At 42.0% G+C, this 20,678-nt stretch overlaps 2 protein-coding genes across 3 annotated transcripts in view; both read left to right on the forward strand.

The window, feature by feature from the left end:
- Positions 1–13,121, forward strand: part of fam91a1 (family with sequence similarity 91 member A1) — a 28,433-nt gene extending 15,312 nt beyond the window's left edge. For both annotated transcript variants that reach the window (XM_085147746.1, XM_085147745.1), the window contains exons 16-24: positions 4,077–4,225; positions 4,876–5,010; positions 7,106–7,219; positions 7,436–7,508; positions 8,982–9,128; positions 9,632–9,733; positions 9,942–10,065; positions 10,176–10,245; positions 11,281–13,121. In XM_085147746.1, coding sequence (XP_085003872.1) covers positions 4,077–4,225; positions 4,876–5,010; positions 7,106–7,219; positions 7,436–7,508; positions 8,982–9,128; positions 9,632–9,733; positions 9,942–10,065; positions 10,176–10,245; positions 11,281–11,466 — 1,100 coding nt within the window. In that variant the 3' untranslated portion in view covers positions 11,467–13,121. The remainder of the gene's footprint in view (positions 1–4,076; positions 4,226–4,875; positions 5,011–7,105; positions 7,220–7,435; positions 7,509–8,981; positions 9,129–9,631; positions 9,734–9,941; positions 10,066–10,175; positions 10,246–11,280) is intronic.
- Positions 13,122–16,043: 2,922 nt separating this feature from the next.
- lratd2a (LRAT domain containing 2a) lies at positions 16,044–19,574 on the forward strand. Its single transcript, XM_085147759.1, has one exon. It carries the CDS (start codon positions 16,533–16,535, stop codon positions 17,355–17,357), a length of 825 nt encoding a protein of 274 aa, XP_085003885.1. The 5' UTR covers positions 16,044–16,532; the 3' UTR covers positions 17,358–19,574.
- Positions 19,575–20,678: the final 1,104 nt, after the last annotated feature.

The following is a 20,678-nucleotide window of genomic DNA, read 5'->3' on the forward strand; positions in this document are numbered from 1 at the left end:
CGATAAAGAATCGAATTGTTAAACAGAATCGAAAATGGAATCAGAATCATGAAAATCGTATCAATACCCATCCCTATGTATAATATCCACAAAACTTAAAAAGAGGTTATACACACACAATACGGTAATATTATGTTGAAGCACAGTACGTATCACTCCGCGAGGCTCCTGCCTAATATAGCCGTAATGCTTCGACAATCCATCAAGCGGTGCGGCTTAGCTTAGCAAAGTCGTACTGACACATTTGACAGATTTTTGAGCGCCGTGTACCACATAAAATAGTTTCGAGGTCAGTAAACACAACCAGAATTCATACATAAGGCAGACGGGATTATAAGAGGCACTGTCGATTTTCAGAAAAATCAAAGGATTGATTTTAAGTGTGCCGTATTTTGCAAAAAACACGATAATAACGACGGCCCGCTAGCATGCGCTACTAAAAATAGTGCTTTGTTGTGTATCTGACGGACGAAAGCTAAACCAGTTCCACACCACTGAAGTTGCAGCATTTTAACAAACCAATTCTGGTTCATCCGTTTCATTCAACAATCCACTTTCGCTCTCCTCATTCCCCGTCTCCGCCATGCTTTTTCCGCCATGTGCGTATGTAAACAAAGGCACTGCGCATGCCCGTTTTACCCATATTCTATCGCGATATTTCATTTTCTTATCGTTGCCCAACATTATACTGGTATTACCGTGAATGGTATGATATGGCCCAGCCCTAGTATAATATGTTGATTTTGTTGTTTCAGTATCATGGAGAGAAACTTGATCAGTATCTTTGCTTTTGGCATGCATGAACTGAAACACCAAAACTCTGATTATTAGATGACCTTATCTACAGCTACAGTTACATCCATAAAATTACTGTTATAATTATAGTGGTGGATGCTCATAATCATTGTGAGCCAGAATCTCAGGATTCAGCCTGCTTTAAATATTTGGTTTCACACAGTGTTTTTTTCTTTACTCTTAAATCATAATAATGGGATAGAAGAGCGAGATGACCCTAATGTGGTCATCTCAGGGATCAGGTCTCAGACACACAGCTCTGGCTGTAATTGGCTAATCCTCTCAAACCTTCTGTTTACAAGTGTCAGCCACAAAGATGGTTTACAGGAAGAAGAGCTAAGCAGCTTTTTTCAGATAAAATGAGCTGAGCTGCACCGTTATAAAATAAACAATGATTATTTTTAATGTCAAATATTAAAGTTACACTGTCATAATAGGGTCTAAAAACAAAAGCACTGAGCTTGAAGTAATTATAATAAGCTCCCTTTTAATGTGACACAGTACAACTTTTAGCTATGAAGTGCATCAGTGGGTCTGGTGGTCTGTTTTCAGCTGATCAGGAGTTCATGTTTTTATCCCGACTCTGTTACCTAAGAAAGTACTCTGAGCTGCTGTGACTGCAGTTATAGAAAATGGTAAATGTCTTCCATTCAGCAACTTGTTCTGTGATCTCAGAAAATCAATACATGATTACTTATTTTTTTTCAACAAAGAAGAAGTTGCAGGTTGTGCTGCTTTTGGCTGGCATCTGTCACTATTGTCTCTTTTGGCCTTCACTGCTGTCTCTTAAATATGCTCACAGAAAATACTGAAGACAAGGGCAACTATGTACACAGAGTAAACCTGTATTGTTCAGCTTGTGTCTCTAGAGGGAGCAGAAGAGAGTATGTCCTCCAGCATCGACAAAGCAAGCCTCTGAGTTTCTGTGTAGCTTCCATTGCACCACCAGATGCTGTTTGTTTGGTTTGGCTGTGTGCCTCCTTTCTGATTGTCTTATCTTTGTGTGCTCCTCATGCTGCTGCTGCTCAGCTGAGGAGTGAGAGCAGTAAGAGCCTGCTGGCTGAAGCTAAACTAATCCCCCAAAGAGTCTAATGATCATTGTTAATTTGGGAAGTGAAGGAAATTTGTCAAGCAAAGAAAAAAAAACATTTGGTAAAGTCAGAGGAGACTTTTTGTTGGAGCCAAGTCCATGCCATATTTAAGTATTTGTCAAGATCTTTAAGTTTCTATTATAATCTTGATCATTTTATGTTTTAATGTAATCGGCTGTGCTCCATAAATTAATCCTGCTTTGTTAGTCTGTTGTTGTAAAGTGTTGATAAGTGTCGTTAAGGGGGTGTGTATTTGGCCCGCATGCGGAGGGGTGTGGGTAAAAGGTTAGCTAAGCGAGCAGGATGTGGAGCAACAGTTTTTTGACCGTCGCCGTTTTAATGTTATTTTTTGTTGTATCATAAAGGAAAGCTCCCACCAGAGGCATTTGTTTTGTACATTTCGGTTTATAAGGAAAATAAATGTTTTGCCCCTTTTTTCCTTCGCCTCGTTTTTGCTACCGGAAGGCATCCGAGCTAGTTAACAACAGCACGAGTCAGAAACTTTACATCCTGCAGAAACGGCAAAGAAGGACCGAAGGTTGCCGTTACACTTTTTATTTTATTTTATTTTATTATTGGACCAGCCATTCATAACTGTATTAGAATGATTAGAATAGAAAGTTGAAGTGTGCGTGCCATTTTCCATGTTACAGGTGTAGTTAATGATGAGAGTTATTATGGCGGTAAATCACTTTTTACAACAAAACACTCAGAAACAATTGACACTGTCAGAATGAACATTTGCAAATCTTGTAGATTATTAATCCCCGTTTTGTTAATTAAATATAAGTCACTTTATGCATCTTTGAAATTATTTATCTTTCACCCGATCGTGGCTAAAGAGTTGGGAATTCACCTTGTAATCGGAAGGTTGCCGGTTCGAGCCCCGGCTCCGACAGTCTCGGTCGTTGTGTCTTTGGGCAAGACACTTCACCCGTTGCCTACTGGTGGTGGTCAGAGGGCCCGGTGGCGCTAGTGTCCGGCAGCCTCACCTCTGTCAGTGCGCCCCAGGGTGGCTGTGGCTACAATGTAGCTCGCCATCACCAGTGTGTGAATGTGTAAAGCGCTTTGGAGTCCTTATGGACTAGTAAAGCGCTATACAAATACAATAATAATGGATTGGATTTATATAGCACTTTTCAAGGCACCCACAGCGCTTTACAATGCTACTATCCATTCACTCTCGCATTCACACACTGGTGGAGGCAAGCTACGGTTGTAGCCACTGGGGCAGACTGACAGAAGCGAGGCTGCCATATTGCGGCATCGGCCCCTCTGGCCAACACCAGTAGGGCGGTAGGGTAAAGTGTCTTGCCCAAGGACACAACGACCAGGGGATCGGGGATCGAACCGGCGACCTTCCGGTTACAGATACGCTTCCCAACCCCCTGAGGTCAGGCACTTTACCCTATCCCCTACCGCCTACTGGTCGGGTCGCCCCGACCGTGGCTCAGGGGGTCTTATGGCACATGGATCGTCTGCTCACCTAGTCAGCTAAACCAGCCCTCATGTCTTTTACCTTTTAATATCACAGACATTTCTTAGATTCAATAGGTTCCACTGCAAGATACAAGGATTTTAAATACAAGGATGCCAAAAATATCCTTTGAAAACTTAAGCAAGAAAAAAAATCTTTGTTCTGTTCTGCTATGAAGCGCCTTGAGGCGACTTTTGTTGTGATTTGGCGCTATATAAATAAAATTGAATTGAATTGAATTGAATTGTTCAATCATCAACCACATTATTGTCTAAAGCATCCACACTTAGAAATAATTATTATAATTATTATAAAAAACTCCAGATCTCAGCCCAGCTGGATGCACCTGGAAAATCTCCAAAGAAGAACAGTCAGGAGGCATCCTAATCAGATGGCCTCTGCTCCATGCTTTCCAAGCTCATCACCCTATCTATACAGCTGAGCCCAGCTACCCTACAAGGCCAACTCTTATTTTGCTCATTTATATCTGTAATCCCATTATTTTAGTCACTACCCACAGTGCATGATGACAGGACATGGTTGGAACAAAGCTCCCAGTTCACCATAACAGTTCAGTGGAGTGCAAATTTTTTGCTGTGGCGTTAAGAAATACTCTATCCTGAGACAACACTACAAATTTAATGCGCATAAACATTTGCATTAGCCTGTTTAGGAAGTAAGTCAGGATTTTCTCATGTTTTTCCTCTCACTAGGTTTCCCCTTGGACATGTTGCGCTGTGAGAGCCTGCTGGGTCTAGACCAGGCCACCTGCAGCCGCGTCCTCAACAAGAACTACAAGCTGCTGGTCTCGATGGCACCGCTCAGCAACGAGATCAGACCCATCAGCAGCTGCACCCCTCAGGTATGATGCCTGGAAGGAAGGAGAGCAGAAGGGCTGCTATTTGGCATGCTGGGATGTTTGGGTACATGTTGAGTGCGTTTATGTGTGTGTGTTTGTGTTCTAGCTGACAGTTAATGAGTTTGTCCGTTTGGTTGTGTTTGCCTTCTCTTGTAGTGTACACACTCATGCGCTCGGGATTGATTTGTGATTGTGTGTGTGCTCCGAGTGCTCAGCCTGCAGTTGCCCCAACAACAAGGCTACACACAGAGAAAAGGGAAGGAAAGGAGGCGAGGCTCACCAGTAATTCCTCTGCCTGGCCACACTCCAGCTTTCTAGCTGAGCTCAGAGAGACAGAGGGAAAGAAGTTAAACTCTTGTTGTGCCATTCACGCTGCTGCTTATTCTAACACTGCTGCGACTCAGTGAAGTGGAATTTACCAAATTCTTGTCTTTGTTTTCTTCTCACGTCTCTAATAGCAGCTTCAGTTTCCCCTCAGACAGAAGAACAACACGGACGCAATTATTGTCATGCGCCTGTGTTATTTTTTAGGTTGATGTGAAGTGTGAGTTTATGCGAGGAATGAGATGGGAAAACTGCCCAGTGTGCATGCGTTAGTTCTGCTTCTGTAAACTTATGTATGAGTGCGTGTGTGTATTTGTTTCTCCTTGTAGCACATTGGCCCAGCCATCCCTGAGGTGAGCTCCATCTGGTTCAAGCTGTACCTGTATCATGTGACTGGCCAAGGCCCGCCGTCTTTGCTGCTCTCCAAAGGCTCCAGGCTCCGCAAGCTGCCGGACATTTTCCAGGTTTGTCCAAACTAATGATTAATCAGGTGTGCAAGTCAGAGGCGTGGAGACACGGTCTAGTCAGATTAAAAAACAGCAGTACTGTGTTGGACCAGCAGTTGGCTGAGTCACATTTTCACTTATCTTTTAAAACCTACCCTCTCAAATCTTTGACCTTCAGTGAGTCGGAAGGACGGGTAATCAGAACGCTGGCTAGCTCTTTTCTAAACAAAGACTCTCGTAGACCTTGGTCATATCTTACTGTAAACCTGCATTTTCCTCTTCAATGGCTTCCTGCTGGTCGTGGGATTTGTTTTAATAGCACTGGGATTGTGAGACAAGGACCTAATGATGACTTGATACAGTAGATTCTCGGGGGAAGATGTGTAATGTCACACAAATGGATCTATTAGACCATAGCTTGCATGCATGTATTTTTGCACCTTTTATCTACATGTCACTTAATTTGTTGGTGTTTCAATAGGTTCAGAAAACATGCAAAATATTTTCATTGGGTCATTGTGACACTAATGACCTAGTTTTAAGGCAAAAGCTAACTAGGAAAGGTAAGAAAGTAGAAATGTCACAGCTCCAGCCAGCCAGCCAGCCAGCAGGTTGACAGTCTGTTGCAGGGCTAACACTTAACATGTAATGAGAATCATGTGAAAGCAATTTTTGAATTTTTGGGAATTTCAAATTGACTGTGGAAGGACAGAGAGTTTCCATAGCAGAACCAGGTCATCTCACGCTGGGATAACATATGGAGTAGAGGCTTGCAGGGGTAAATAAGAAAACTTTTTAAGGGATTTTTGCCTTAAAACGATCTCACAGTCCTGTGAAAAACTGAGTACACTCTTACTGCTTTCACAGGTGATAAGAGTGTAAGTTGTAGCCAGGTGCTGCTAATCAAATGCACTTGATTAACTGATCATCAGCAAGTGTGAGTGTATTCATAAAAGCTGAAGTTTTGGCAGCTTGCTGGTCTGAAGCATTCTGGAGTGTGTTAACCTGAATCCTCCAGTGCCATAGCCCTTCGGGGAGAGTACAGTATTTAAACTCCTCTGTAGCAAACTATTCCAGAGTCAGATGTGAGACTATCTGTCTGACAGCTAAAGCTTGGCTGAAATTGGGTCATGTAACAGGACAATGTTCCAAAGTGCAGCAGGGAATCTACAACAAAATGACTGAAAAAGAAAATAATCAATGTGCTGCAATGACCCAGTTAAAGTCCAGATCTCAAGCTGATTGAAATTTAGGACCTTAAAAGAGCTGTGCATAAATAAATATCCGTAAATCTCAATGAACTGAAACAACGTTGTAAAGAAGAGTCGGGCAGAATTCCTCCGTAATGAAAAGAGAAGCTGATGAAGTGACACAGACTGCAAAGTCTGAAGTGTTGTTTGGTGTTGAGCCCTGTGTGTGAGTCTGTTGATCAAAGTAGAGACTGGGCCAGCTTGACATTGTCACTGAAGAGCGAAGGGTGGAGGAACTGTGCTCTTCACTGTGGAGTCGGTTGTTTGTTCGCTCTGCCTTCTCATGGCAGTGGAGGAACTTACACATTTAAACAATTTCAGTCCATAAGTCACTTATGGAGTGAAAATAATTAACCAGAGACATGAGAATAACACCTTAATTTATTCTAAAAGCTCTCTCTCAGTTTGAGAGAGCCAAACAAAATCCTTGGCATGTAAAATCAGCAGCCGGCTAATATTGACCTAGTGGGAGGTTGACAAGATGGCATGACAGTTGAACTAGAAGAAAATCGTGTTTCCTCTTATTCTTTTTTGTTTTTCAATCTTCTAAATTAAACAAAAACTGGTAGATGGTTCAACTATGATGCTGTCCTGCATGTAGAAACCTGTATTTACATTTACATAAACAATAAAGCTATTATGGGGCAAAAAGAAGTGTAAAATTGCAAACCTATCTCCACTTTTACACATCTACTATCATTTATTAGAATTTATTATGATTTATAAAGCTTTATGTTAAATAAAATGTGTTTTTCTTAATATTGTTATTTTTTGTCCAGTTTGTTGAAAGCTGCCTTGGAAAGATCTGATGATGAGTGAAGTTATTCATTGCTGAATCCCTTGAACCATTTCTCTCTCTTCAGGTCTATGACAGGTTATTGATAACTTCCTGGGGTCACGACCCTGGAGTGGTCCCTACGTCCAACGTGCTGACAATGCTTAACGATGCCCTTACACACTCTGCTGTTCTCATCCAGGTAAACTCACACAGATGAGGCTGATTTTTCTATGTTGTTGTCTTAAACCTCTAAGTTGAGAGGATAAAATATTGCCTTTAATACCAGATTATTTAACTTAATATTCATTTAATGCTGTCTGATGACATTTTTGTACGTTTTGTACCAACTCTTGCTGTGTTTGTGTATAAATGTGCACTGATTGTAATTTAAACTACATGTGCATGTAATCCACAGGGTCATGGTATGCATGGGCATGGAGAAATGGTGCACATCCCATTCCCTTTTGATGAGGAGGATCTGAAGGGAGGTAAAAATCTGTCTGTGCATAAACTATTGTTTTGATATAGCAACTTTCAAATAGCCAACCTGCATTTAACCATAATGAAGAGTCCTGTTTTACTGAGTCAGACAAAATGTTAAAAAAGTGACATTTTCTTGGCTTAAAATGGACCTTTGGAGACTGACTTTGCACAGAGGCGCGACTGTCTCACATGCTGAATCTTTGTTGTCTTATTTTACAGAAATCAAAGCTTTTTCTTTTTCTTTTTGATTTAAAGATGTCTGTGCTTGAATAAATCAAACTGTTTTAAAAACACTGCTAAACATCGGCGAACCGTAAGTGTACCTATGCATAGAAAGCTGTGGCTGTCAAAGAATGAGAGGTGATAGTGAAATAACAGGAGAAAGGGGTTTTTCTCATAAGAAAATATGAAACCATGATTTTTTTGCTTCACAATAGTATTCTTGACACGCTACTGTTCTCTCCAGAAACGGAAAACCCAAACCCACAGATTGGAGATTAGGAGGCCTCTCAGACTCTGTATTTGATTTCCTATAGCTATTCATGGTACAGAATAGAACCTTGTCCTACAATTCAGCATATTTTAATAAGATATAAACATTTCAAAAATAGATTTTAACACAATAGAAACCTCAGGCCATTTTAAGTTTTTATTGATGTTGTGAAATATGGCTTTTTCCATCTGCTCATTTTTCGTGCTCCTAATCTGGCCTTGGGTTCATGTGTTCCAAAGGAAGAGGAAATGTATAAAGTCTTCAGTTTGCTTTTGGTGGACTCGATGACTCATAGCCAGAAAACCTGTGGTGTAAGATGCATAGAGGGAATCTGAATCAGATAACAGAACAACCCTGAGAGGCTACTTTTAAATGTAAAGGATGGTCTCTCTACTACTGATGTCCTCTTTAAAGGTGACTCTGAATGTAGCTTAAAAGGGCTGTCAGTGAACATTAAATTATTATATAAAAAGAAAACGTATTCACGTCTTTCTATTTGCATGTTCGTACTTCCTAACATTACAGAGAGATTAGGTAAAGTGTAGCAATGTGTCCTTGGTTTACAGCCTTAAATTGCTAACCGATAATACTGTTATACTGTATTATACACCGATGATATATCAGCATTGGTATACTTTCACTGGCAGGGTGTGCATAAATTACAAGCATACCTTCAAACTGTGATCTTTTCTCTGCTGACTCAAACATTCACTGTTTTCAGCTTTGAGGGTTTTAACTCATCAAACACTGTTAGATTTTGAATCCTGTAAAGTCCCTCTCTTTGTGCATTTGCTTAAAAGTACCATTTAAGTCTCATCCTCCTAATGTGCTTACTGAACAAATGTAACTGGCCAAATGAATAAACACAGTCCATAACAGCCTCATGCAGCACATAAATTGTGGTCGTATCTTTGCATCGTGTGAGCTTTGCCCCGTTTGGTGTTTAACACGATCCCACTGTGTTTGTTGTGTGCCTTCTGTGCAGAGTTCTCCTACTCCAACATGTGCGTGCACAAGGCCCTGCAGAAGCTGAAGGAGCATGTGGATCTGGAGCACCAGTGTGGCTACATCACCATGCTCAACTCCAACAACAGGCACCGCCGCAGGCCCAGCGACAGCACTGAGTGCAGAGGTAACAAGAGCTCGCATGTGCAATTTTTTTTTTTTACGGCTGTGCATGTGAGGGTGCTGGATGGAAAGCATGCCGGGTTGAACTAGCAGTGGCGCCCTTACCTGCGATGGCCATAATAGCACTAATGGTGCAGATTGGATAAATATCGCTCACAGTCCAGTTTAATTATGCCGTTTGTCTGCGGAATTGTTTCTTTTATTGTGATTGTCTTTGCTAATGCACACGGATCGAACACTTTTAGCCTTTACCTTCAGATCAGCTGATTGAATCTTGATGTAAATGATCACAAATCTCATTTAACGCGCCAAGTTAAAGATACAACACTGCAGGTCTGATTTTTAACAGATGAATTTCCAATGTAAATCCAGCGAATGGCAAGAAATGATTTTAAAAAAGCTTCTCAGTTGAAGGTCTTATAGGCTTTATTCTAGCTCTTACCATTTACCCACAAACAACACTCAAAAGCTTTAACTGTGACTTAGATTATATCACTTCTCTTCCAGGAGACACCCATCTAGGTGGAGGCTTGGACACTAATGGCAGCACTGAGTCCTTTGAGCTTGTGACAGAGGAGAACAACGGTGAAGGCAAAGGAAAGACAGACAGTAAGTGTGTGTTATTTTTAATTAGAATATCTCCAGTAGTATTTAATCAGATGTTTGTTAGTTGAAAGTGTTTGGGAAGAATCTAAGAGCTAAAGCTAAAGTGTGACAGAGGCTCCATGCTAAATTCAACACCAAACGCTCTTGTCAGTGTCTTATGTTGTAATTTGTGTCCATCTTTCCCTTGCCAATCTCTTTTTTCCCCCCTCAGCCCTTTCATCTGAAGACGAGTGGGTCCCTCTTGAACTGTGTTTTGGCATGCCCCTCTTCAGCTCTGAACTCAACCGCAAAGTGTGTCGAAAGATTGCTTCACACAAGCTCTGCAGCAACGAGAGGTAAAAACCAAAATCAGGCAGCATCCTCTAAAGCTTAACGTTTACATAAAAACTGTGACAGGAGCTTTGACGTGTGTTGATGCTTGACTAAAGATTTGTTGTTGTTTCAGCCTTCAAGAGCTACTCCACTCGAGCCGAAAACTGTCACTCAAGGTGTTGAGCTTCGTTCAGTCATTCCAGGTAAAATCACTTTGCAGTTTCTTCAGGTGTCTGCTTAAGAAATCCTGCTCAAAAGTAAAAGTCTTGGCCAATGAAAAGAGCAAATGTCAGGTTGACAATAATTTATCCATTTATTTTGATAAACTGTTTAAACCGATTCAGATCGCCTCAGTTTGTATCTAAAAAGCGTCCCAGACTGATAATCCATTCAAATGTCCAGTCAAGACACGAGCCACGTGGTCCTTATGAGACAGAAAGAGGATAATAACAGGAAAGTACAATGTGGTAAAAATATAAATATGTTGTTTTAGCATAATTAATGTTAATATTTAAGCATTGTTTGAGAAAATATTTTAAAATTAGGTCAGAGGGGAAAGAAAAGAGAAAGAGCAGAGCTTAGAGACGAGGACAAAACAAACACGATAAAAGAGGAGATAAAAGTTAATGACATATAAAAATGGCATACAAATGCACAGGGAGTGAAAAAGGTGAGTGAAGAAGAAACTGAATGCAGACTGATTGCAGTGCAACTAAGGAAGGGTTCAGTTTAAGCAGTCTGTAAGCTCTGCTTTCAGCCCTCTGCAATTACTTACACATGCGCTGACCTCATTAGTTGAAGCTTTTGCCAAGTATAACAGGAGCATCCAACATCGTAACAGTACATATGTGACAGAAAATAAGGAACTGCATAATGGGTCCACTTTAAGTTGGTGTTTATTTAATTTTAGTGATCAATTAAAGACATGAATATTACAATGCAAAACAGGAAGTGGAGCTGGGTGAACATTTAGTGCAAGAAAGAAAGAAAAGACACATATTGGGACAAAGGAAAAAATAAGTGAAGTAATCAGAGCTGAATCAGGGTGTTGCAGCACAAAGGTAACATGATTAAGCGAAAGGACATGGCAGCAGTATTCGCTGGTTGAAATGGTGGGCTGTTTCATGAATCACACAGGAACCCTTCTGCTGGCTTTTTTCCTCCTATAAAAATATATCCCTGCCCTTCACATCGCTGCCTGTTGTTCTGATCTGTCACCTTTGACCCTGTGTTGGCAGGATGGCAGCCAGCCCTCTGACCTGGACAGCGGCGTGTCCAACCCTCTCAGCCAGCCCCCGCCAGAGTCCGGTGTCCCCCTGCCCGCCCTCAACCTCCTCTTCAAGGACGGGCAGCTGAAGGAATGGAGCGGGCGCGCCCCTCCTCCTCTAGACATCTCAGCCCTGCAGAAAGACCAACTGACATAAAGCATCAGCAAAACTTCCAGATTTAGGAACGAGGAAACAGCGTCCCAACAAAGGGGGCTAATGTCTTTTCGCAGCGTCACGTCTCACTGTGGAAATTCCTGTTCGTGGTTCCAGCCCTGCATCTTTAAATCCAGTCACAAGGAAACGCCCTTATTCGTAAGCCCCGCCTTCTTGTCCATCAGTATCCAGTCATAGGATAATTGGCCCCGTCAGCACTTTGTCATTCACCTACTGTATGAGGAATCATCGACACTAGTACCAACCCTCTTTGCTGTCCTCCTTCCCTCCCCTCTGTGATTCCTCGTATTCGTAGCAAGGCAGTGTTATCTGTTGGAGTGGTGCTATTATCACACTATATCACAGCGATGCAGGTAAACATCATTTAACCTGGAAGACCATCTAACTGGAAACAAATGCGCTGTTTTCCCACTGACTCCACCCCACCCCCACCCCTTCAGTCGATGGATGTTTTGTGACCCTTGAGAGCAGAGTGTAAAATGGTTAATATTGCATAGATGTTCTAAAAAAAAAAAAAAAAAAAAAAAAAAGACCTATAAAATAAACATTAAAGTGTTGAACAGACTTCTTCAGGAATCATTTGACAATATGCATATTCTAGGACCAATTCTTTGGACTTTAACCAGGTTGATAAGACCCCGCTGCCTCCCTGTATTGTCTCATGTTAAGTGATCTAATGCATGATACTATTGCACAAAAAAAATCTTTCCTCTTTACTTGTAATCAATATTTGGGGCATTTATTATTTGCACTGTGCAGGATTTCTTCAAACCTGTGGACGAAGTAACATCATGTAATTATTTTTTTTTTTTAATGTTGGCTCATTTGTAGTGTGCACGTGATTTTAGAGCTCACCAAAAGGAAAGTGTCATACCAGGCATCTTAGAAACTGCGTTTTTTTTTTTTAATCCATTAGAGAACACCAAAGACCTTATTTCTTTATAATGATTTATTTTCTTTTTACTCCTTTTTCTGTTCTTTTATTTTGGTGTTGCCTTATTATTTTCAGCCAATCAAAAACTACCAGGTCTGGGATCATATCTCCTGATTTTTTTTATTTCCTTTTTTGGGAGGTTGTTTTTTTTTAAAATCTCACAAGTTTCTTTTTTTTTTTTAATTGTTAATATGCATTTGATGTAGTGTGTCTAACTAATAAAAATTACCAACGTCAGATCAAAAAAACCTGCCAGCCATTATCAAGAATTTGACAAAATGAATCAAACTGAACCAAGCTGAAAAGAATGGGAACAGTTAGCTCTGTGTGTTCGACCCAGGGCTGTTGCCACTGTCGCTTGCCAGCTATCTCTCTCTGCCTCTCTGTGGATCAGCTTTTGTGCAGTGCACTCTTGGCCAGCCTTGCTCACTCTCCAGGGGATTCTGTTTACACCATGTTTTGAAAAAAAATAAGGGGGTTTGTAGTCTAGAGAGAAGGCAACTTTGTTGTGAAGGCTGTTGCAGACCCAAGGGATGGAAATGCTAATGCTTTGCCCAGCATCTCAGAGATGTGATGGCCCAAAAAGTGTCTGAAGCCTATCGTGAATTTTTTCAGTGTTGCTCTGAGAATATAGAGTACTTTTTTTTTTATTGCGTTTAAAATGGAAACCCAGTTTGTTGAGCTCTCTCTCCATTTTTTTTTTTTTTTTTTAAGGAATCTACATTCTGTTTTTGACCCACTTGTGGTAGTTTCTGATACCGTGATGCTAAAATAGGGGAAAAAACAACTGTCACAAGGACCTTTTGAAGCATGATGACTGTAGAAACCATTGTGAGTATGTTGCGTGAGTATTGTACACGTCACGGGTGTGTTTTAATACACGCCTACCTTTCACAGTAAGAGTCTCCTCCCAGTCCTGCCTGTTTGTTATCTACTTGCAGTTACTCAGTCGTCCCAGATACACCCCCCTACCCCCTTCCTCCCCTAGATATACATCCACCGCAGTGTTTAAAATGCTAGTTTTATATGTCAGCAGGTATTTTAGGAACTCTTTGTTGTAGCTTGTTTAATGGGACTGTGGATATTTGACAGATTTAAACATGATCTTGTAATTACATTGGTTACAAAAAAAGAAGAAGAAAGTGACATTCCTTCACCATGCCCTTCCTTTATCCTTTTCTCCATCTTGCCTCGTCTCCGGTTACATACTATTACAGATAAATATGTAAAAAGTATCTGAAAATATAAATAAATATGTAATAAGATCAAACTCTCTCCTCCCCCCTCTCCATTAAAATATCCTGCAGTGGTGTATTTTATTTCTCGTACACTTTTGAAGGTTTTGAATCACTGATTCCACCGCCCACAGCCTCTGACTTGTGGCCAATCACATTACACCATAGTAGGCCATTAGATGTTTTCCAAGCCAGGTGGAACAGATGGTGTGCAAGACGCAGCGGTCCGGATGCTCTGTCCATCTGCCTCAAGTATACACATATTCAACTATCCTCATAGATTTTAACGGACACTGAGCTGAAAAACGCATTGTTGAATACCTGCTTGTGCAGCCTTTGAAAAAGCTATGAAAAGCCTGCAATTTTGGGGTGGGGGGTGGGGGGGAGATTAAGGTGTCAGTCTGAGGCTGGCTGTGTCCCCATCGGACAGGTGGAGCCCTGTCTAATTGAGTGTGTCTCCCAGGCCTCCCTGCTCCAGTAATTTCCCAGCACCACAAATTACAGAGTGTTTCCAGGGGGCACCGGGGGCGTAAACTGGGTCACGCCACCGGAGGATAAGAAGCACCAAGAAGCGGTCAAATAGGCTGCATGTCACCACTCTAACAGTCTATTTCTTTCCCAACACCTTCAGCCTGCGTTGATATAAAACCTCATCCTCTAAAGGTGTAATACATCTGCTGAATTCATTCTGCATGTTATTTTTTTGACTCCTATCATATGCAGTGTCAGACTGAGGCTGCTGCAGGGCATCAGAGTGAAATAAGAGGAAAGTAAAACATGTGCACACACAGCTGCACACAAAAGCCCAGAAAAAAATTGTGCTTATTCACACAATGAGCACAAACTTGAGCCGAAGTGGATGAAACGCTTGTGAATGGTGAAATTACACCAACCTCTTACACGCAGCAGTCTGCTGCTTTGTCATTTTTATGTCATTTCAAGAGAAATCAGAAGGAGATGATCTTTGAATCAAGCTGCATCAGTATCGGGTCAAACAATGACACACATGCACACCCTCATACTCCAGTGGAGCATTGGGAGCATCTGGGGGCCACAAATGTCACAAGTCTACAAACTCTTGTGCCTGATTAGATTAATTACATTTGTTCAACTAGGAAAAAATGTGCTGATGTAACTCTAAAAGTGGAATTACAGTTACATACAGTGCTGTATCCATATCTGGAGTGCTAACGGTCAGTGGCACTGTTGTGACCTGGAAATCTGCATTACAGATGCACTTTGTGACCCTGCCACAGTCTTACTAACCTGGAAAAATATTCATCCTGGATTACTCGGGGGTTATGGGGAAATAACTGAATGTGATCCTCTGCAGCTCTACGACAGGTCAGTCTCTTAATTAACCTGATAGTCTGGAGGAGTGCTGCCCAAAGGTCTCCTTGCTAATCTGTTGAGTCCTTAAATGAGACCTTTCTACCTGCTTAAACTGCAGAAATCTGTAATAGGTGACTCTGCATTTGTAGTCACCAAGGACAGAATGACACTGAAACTATACTGAGGTCACACTCAGGGTCATTCACCCTGCAAAGTTTCTCTCTCTCTCGTCTTCATAATGTAACATTTGTTTCCTTTAAACTGCAAGTTTGCTCGCAGCCCTCAGCACCTGTCCTGTTCCTCAAGCCGTTTCACATACAGGTGTTGTCACACAGAGGTTGCTGCAGCAGCAGTAGCAGTGTGTGCCATTTCGGGGAGCATATTCCCTTCGACGGAGGGATACAGTGGTGAGAAAATAGTCCATAACCGAGCACCTCCAGGCATTCTACGAGCCAGTACAAACATAATGGAAATATTATGGTCCCTCCAGGAGATTGCAGGCAAAGTACTTGGCAGCTTCAGCTCATTCAAGGACAGAGAGGTGGTCAAAACTGTAAAAATATCTCCAGATGTTAGAACCCCGCCCCCACACCCCACTCCACTGTCCCCTTATAGGACAGTGATAATTTGTACCAAGGCATCAGTCACTTATCTATAGATTCATCATTCCAGGATCTAGTTTGATTGACTAACTGATTTGCTTTCATTCCAATACACACCACAAATCAAAGAACATCACAAACACTTACATACATGTTAAGACCATGACAGTGTGCCTGCAGTAATTACCAGTAATTACCAGAGCACTAAAAAGTAATCATAAAATTAGTCTGTTTGTTCTCACAAATATACCCTCAGTTCCAAAACTATATTTACAATAACCAACAGACTCAAAGTAGATCAATCTGACTGCAAACAACTAACAGAATAAAATGTTTGTGTATTTTGTTTTTACAGTTTAATGAGTCAGTCTGAGCATGAACTGAGAATCCGAGTGAACGAAACTGCTCATTAGAGAGCAGGAGCGGATATTAAAGATGCGGTGGTGAAAATTACGCGCACTTCCGCTTTAAAAGCGGCGCTGCGTGTAGCTGGAGAGAGTCCCTGCTGATGCCGAGTCACCCGGTGTGGTACGCTGCTCAGTTCCTGAGCTGCTTATATCTACGTATGTAGGCAAACACGTCGCTCTGTCGTTGTGTCTGTGGAGGATTTTGCTTTCATCGTTTCTTTTGCGACAGAGGGCGGACGTAACTTTACGCAGAGAAACAGGAGGTGAGGCTACACCTGAGGGATATTTGTCCTCGCCGAATCTGTAAGCAGTTTGTCTTTTCCTCCCAACTCCACTTGTTGATGGGGCACCGAGTGGTTATCGGTGCATTCGGTAAACGGAGTTACTCTTATGCGTAATTTGGACAAAACCCTGTCTGAGGGCAGGGCGAAGGAAGTTTTTTAGCCTTTTTGTGGCAGATGGTTGGGATGTTTGGCGACCGGTAACAGCCTTCGGCATCAGATCACATTACACAAGCTGCTACCAGGTGAGCAGCGGCATGGGGAACCAGATGGACAGGCTGTCGCATTTAAGTTACGCAGAAGTTCCCACAGTGGACCCCAACGGCGTGGACGCCGAGGACGGTCCGCGGATCGGCGTCTCTTACATATTTTCCAACGACGACGACGAGCTGGAGGACGGCTGCGCGGTAGACTGCTCCGATAAAGACCCGAATCAGGAAGAGAAACAGTACGACCAGCGCGACGAGGTGGAATGCGCCGTCTACAACAGAGACGAATGCATTTACGAGAAGAGCGCAAAGTCGGTGAACCTGGAAGTTTACTCCCCAGAGAATCTGCTAAACAAATGCAAACCAGGTGATCTGGTGGAGTTTGTGGCTACGGGTCAGTACCCGCACTGGGCGGTGTATGTGGGAGACTTCCAGGTGGTGCACCTGCACAGAGCCGAGGTAAAGAACAGCTTTCTGACCGATGCGAGTCAAGGGAGGAGGTGTCGGATTGTTAACGAGCTGTACAAATTCAAAGCTCTGGGTCAGGACATGGTGGTGCAGAACGCGATGGAGCAGGTGGGATTAAAGGACCGGGAGCTGAGCTGGAGAAACTCTGAGTGTTTTGCAGCCTGGTGCAGGTTCGGCAAGAGGGAGTTCAAAATGGGTGGGGAGATACGCATAGGCAAGCAGCCCTACAGGTTGAAAATATTCATGACGGGCAAACAGCCGCACGTGCTGGAGTTTCAGAGTTTGGAGGACATGATCATGGAGAAGAGGAGGAACGATCACCTGGGCAGGACAGCCGTGCTTCGGGAGCTGGCCGCTCATTACAGCAGGATGGAGGAGATCAAAAGCGAGCCGGGAGCTGAATGATATCCGCTTATTTGTGCTCTTCAAAATAGTGTAGAGTAGCCTTTACCGAACACAATCGGTTACACTGTTCTCCTCCAGCCTGTAGCAAACATCCATATCTTTGTTTTCTGTTAAAGCACAGATGTCATAATTCCTACCTGAATATTGTCAGTCCAGCTGTGGATTTTTGGTCCATCATTTTTTTTTTTATTAGTTCATCGATGCTACTGCCTTAACGCCACAATCTTCAACATCCTCTGTTGCCATATGGCCTTAGCAAATATAAATTCAGCTATCTAAGATAAATTGAATAGCCTGATTTGCATCCCCTCCCAAAAGCCTCTCCAATCACAGAATGTATAGTTTTATAAAAAGCTTTACACATCTGACTTAAACTGTCATGACTCTGTAAGTACAGCAGTTTTTTTTTTCTCTATTTATAGTGTGTCTTGTTACTCGTGTGGTTCAACTTCATCTCATTTCACCCAGACAGCAGTGTGAGAGCTGCTCGCTGAATACAAGCAGTGTTCATTCTGCCCTTAAGGGTAATCCTCACTCCAGCACATCTGAAGAAAATGTTGTGGAGCTTGTCTTTGTTATCTGTACCCGAAGTTTAAGTAAACCATGAATCGTTGTCTCTTTTTGAAATGAGTCTTGTTGTCTGTGCTCCTATGTTTGATTATTAGAGTAAGAGAAACACAATATGGATTCAGTGCATCATTGCATATGATACATTTTCTTAATTGTTGATTGCCTGTCCATAAAAGATGGATGTACATGCTGGTTCTCAAAAGTAAAGTCCATGTAGAAGTGCCTGAAACTTGTATTTTTAAAAAAATGGCCAGCAGGGGGTGATTACTCTGGATCATAGACAGTATTAAAAATCAAACATGAATGCACATACCCCAGCAGGACCTCACTGGTTAATGAGGTCCTGCTGTGAAGCTTTGGAGAAGAGTTTTGTCATCAACACCTTTTGTGTTCTGAAGGTTGATGTTAAGAGCGAGGGACAGGTCTGAGTATGAAACTGCACACTTACTGGCTAATCACTTGTCAATTACAAGTCATTAACCAATGAGCATATTCTGGCTAATCCTCTCTTCTTGTTCTCAGAATCACCAGAGGTATAAGATAAAGGAAGTTGTAAACAGCCAGGCTTTCTTTACCTTAGCTGGTTTGACAAAATCTGTGGTTCTTAACTTTCTTAAGTTAGGCTTTTGGTTTCAGGCTGTGACGCTGTGATCACATAAAAAGGGGAATGCAACACTGCTGCAAAAAATACAGGAAACTAAAGCCACATCAATCTAGCGATCTAGCACACAGAGTGGAAATATATGTTTAAAATGAAGTTGATTATTTTTATCAGTGCTGCATGACAAAAATATAACAGGATACCACCTGTGCAACAAGTGCAGTTTTAACTACACACTTGCTACTACAGTAAGTGGTATTACAACAAAGGCGAAGCGATTGGAAACGACAGCAACTCAGCCACAAGTGGTAGTTAATGTAAAATTAGAGACTGGGGTCAGTGGATGCTGAGGTGCATAGTGGGCAGAGGTCACCAACCTTCTGCAGAATCATTTACTACAGGCCTCCAAAATCCATGTGGCTTTCAGATTAGCTCAACAACAGTGTGTAGAGAGCTTCATGGAATGTGTTTCCATGGCTGAGCCGCTGCATCCAAGCCTTACGTTACCAAGCGTGACGCAAAGCCAGTGCAGTGGTATAAAGCACATTGCTACTGGACTCTAGAGCGGTGGAGACGTGTTCTCTGGAGTGATGAATCATGCTTCTCCTTCTGGCAATCTGATGGACGAGTCTGAGTTTGACAGTTGCCATGAGAACGATATTTGTCTGATGGCATTCTGCCAAGTGTAAAGTTTGGTGGAGGGGGGGGGGATCCTGTTGGTGTGGGGTTCCTGTTCCAGCATAACTGTACCCCAGTGCACAAAGCAATGTCCATAAAGACATGGATGAGTGAATTTGATATGGAAGAACTTGACTGGCCTGCACAGAGTCCTGACCTCAACCCCATAGAACACCTTTGGGATGAATTAGACCAGAGTCTGTAAGTCAGGCCTTTTTGTCCCATATCACTGTCACACCACCAGTGACCAGGTTGTGTTTTGGCCAGTAAAAATATCAATCAAAGTTCTATTTTGTATGTCTCAAAATGAGTGACTCAATTGCAGGAGGGCTCAGCCGGACACAGTTTTCCTACAGGAACAGAAGTTTTTTTTAAAAAAAACAAACAAACAAAAAAACTGATGAAACATCCCTGTTGACTAAAACTGATGAAGGTTTTTGGCACTTTTGCATTGGCTTCATTTTTCAGACCTGGATGCTATGTTCATCTTTTACACTCTATGGTCTGACTGTAAAAACAAACCCAGCTATATAGAAGTCTAAGGCGAAAACAAATGTACTGCCTACTTGATTTGTGATTTTGGAAAACCGTTCCCTGATGGGTTTATAGGTTAAACTGCTGGTTTAAAGTGGCATTCAGTACAACATGAAGTTCCAACTTTGATTTGACCACACGGTTTTAAAGGCACAAGCTGAAATCTGTGCTCTTTAGTGGAAATGTGCATGATTTACCGGTTGTTATGAGGTAGCTTTGCATTTCATCTGGGCTCACCTTTATTAGAGGTGTCACCATAGTAACCTAAGCAGCTTGGATAATCTGCTCTCTCCTGGTTTAGACTATCAGAAGGTAAAATGCCTGCATTAATCAACTCTGAAAAAACACAGAACCACAATCTGAGATGATTCCAGGAGCCAGAGAGGGAGCCAGAAGTAGATCAGAATTAATAATTAACAAAAAGCGCCTTAAGCAATATTTGTTCAGGTGACCCTAACGCCCTGCCTGTGTTCCTGCTTGCAGAAGTGAGATATGCACTGTATTCAGCTAGAAGCAACAGGTCATAAGGTGAAGATTTGGACCAGTGAACAAACTGGAGGAAAGTTTGGATGAAAAACTTCTCACAGAATGAAGAATCCCTCCTCCTCAAACTACAACGAGTGTTTACAGTGTTTTTTAGACCATCTGTCCACTTTCCTATTTAACTAGCACTCCAAACAAATAGCAGGTGGCAAAAGGACCATCATGCAAAAAGCTACATTGGTTTTTGCATATAAACCCACTTTTCAGTTTTGCAGTGTTCCAGACAGTAAACCGTTTCCACTGAAGCTCTTAAGAACATGATGGAACACGATTATTGAGTTTTTAAAAGCCCCAGTGGGATGATACAGCTTTACATCGGCAGAAAGACTGCACATTGTTCCTCACTGATGGCAGTGATAAGCGTAAGTAGTTAGAATTTTAGTAGTCTGCATTGT

This window comes from Neolamprologus multifasciatus, chromosome 22 (genome assembly GCF_963576455.1).
Source record: "Neolamprologus multifasciatus chromosome 22, fNeoMul1.2, whole genome shotgun sequence".
Classification (NCBI taxonomy): domain Eukaryota; kingdom Metazoa; phylum Chordata; class Actinopteri; order Cichliformes; family Cichlidae; genus Neolamprologus; species Neolamprologus multifasciatus.

What these genes read in the sequence shown, in the direction of transcription:
- lratd2a (XM_085147759.1), top strand. Translation starts at nt 16,533, where the DNA reads ATGGGGAACCAGATGGACAGGCTGTCGCATTTAAGTTACGCAGAAGTT.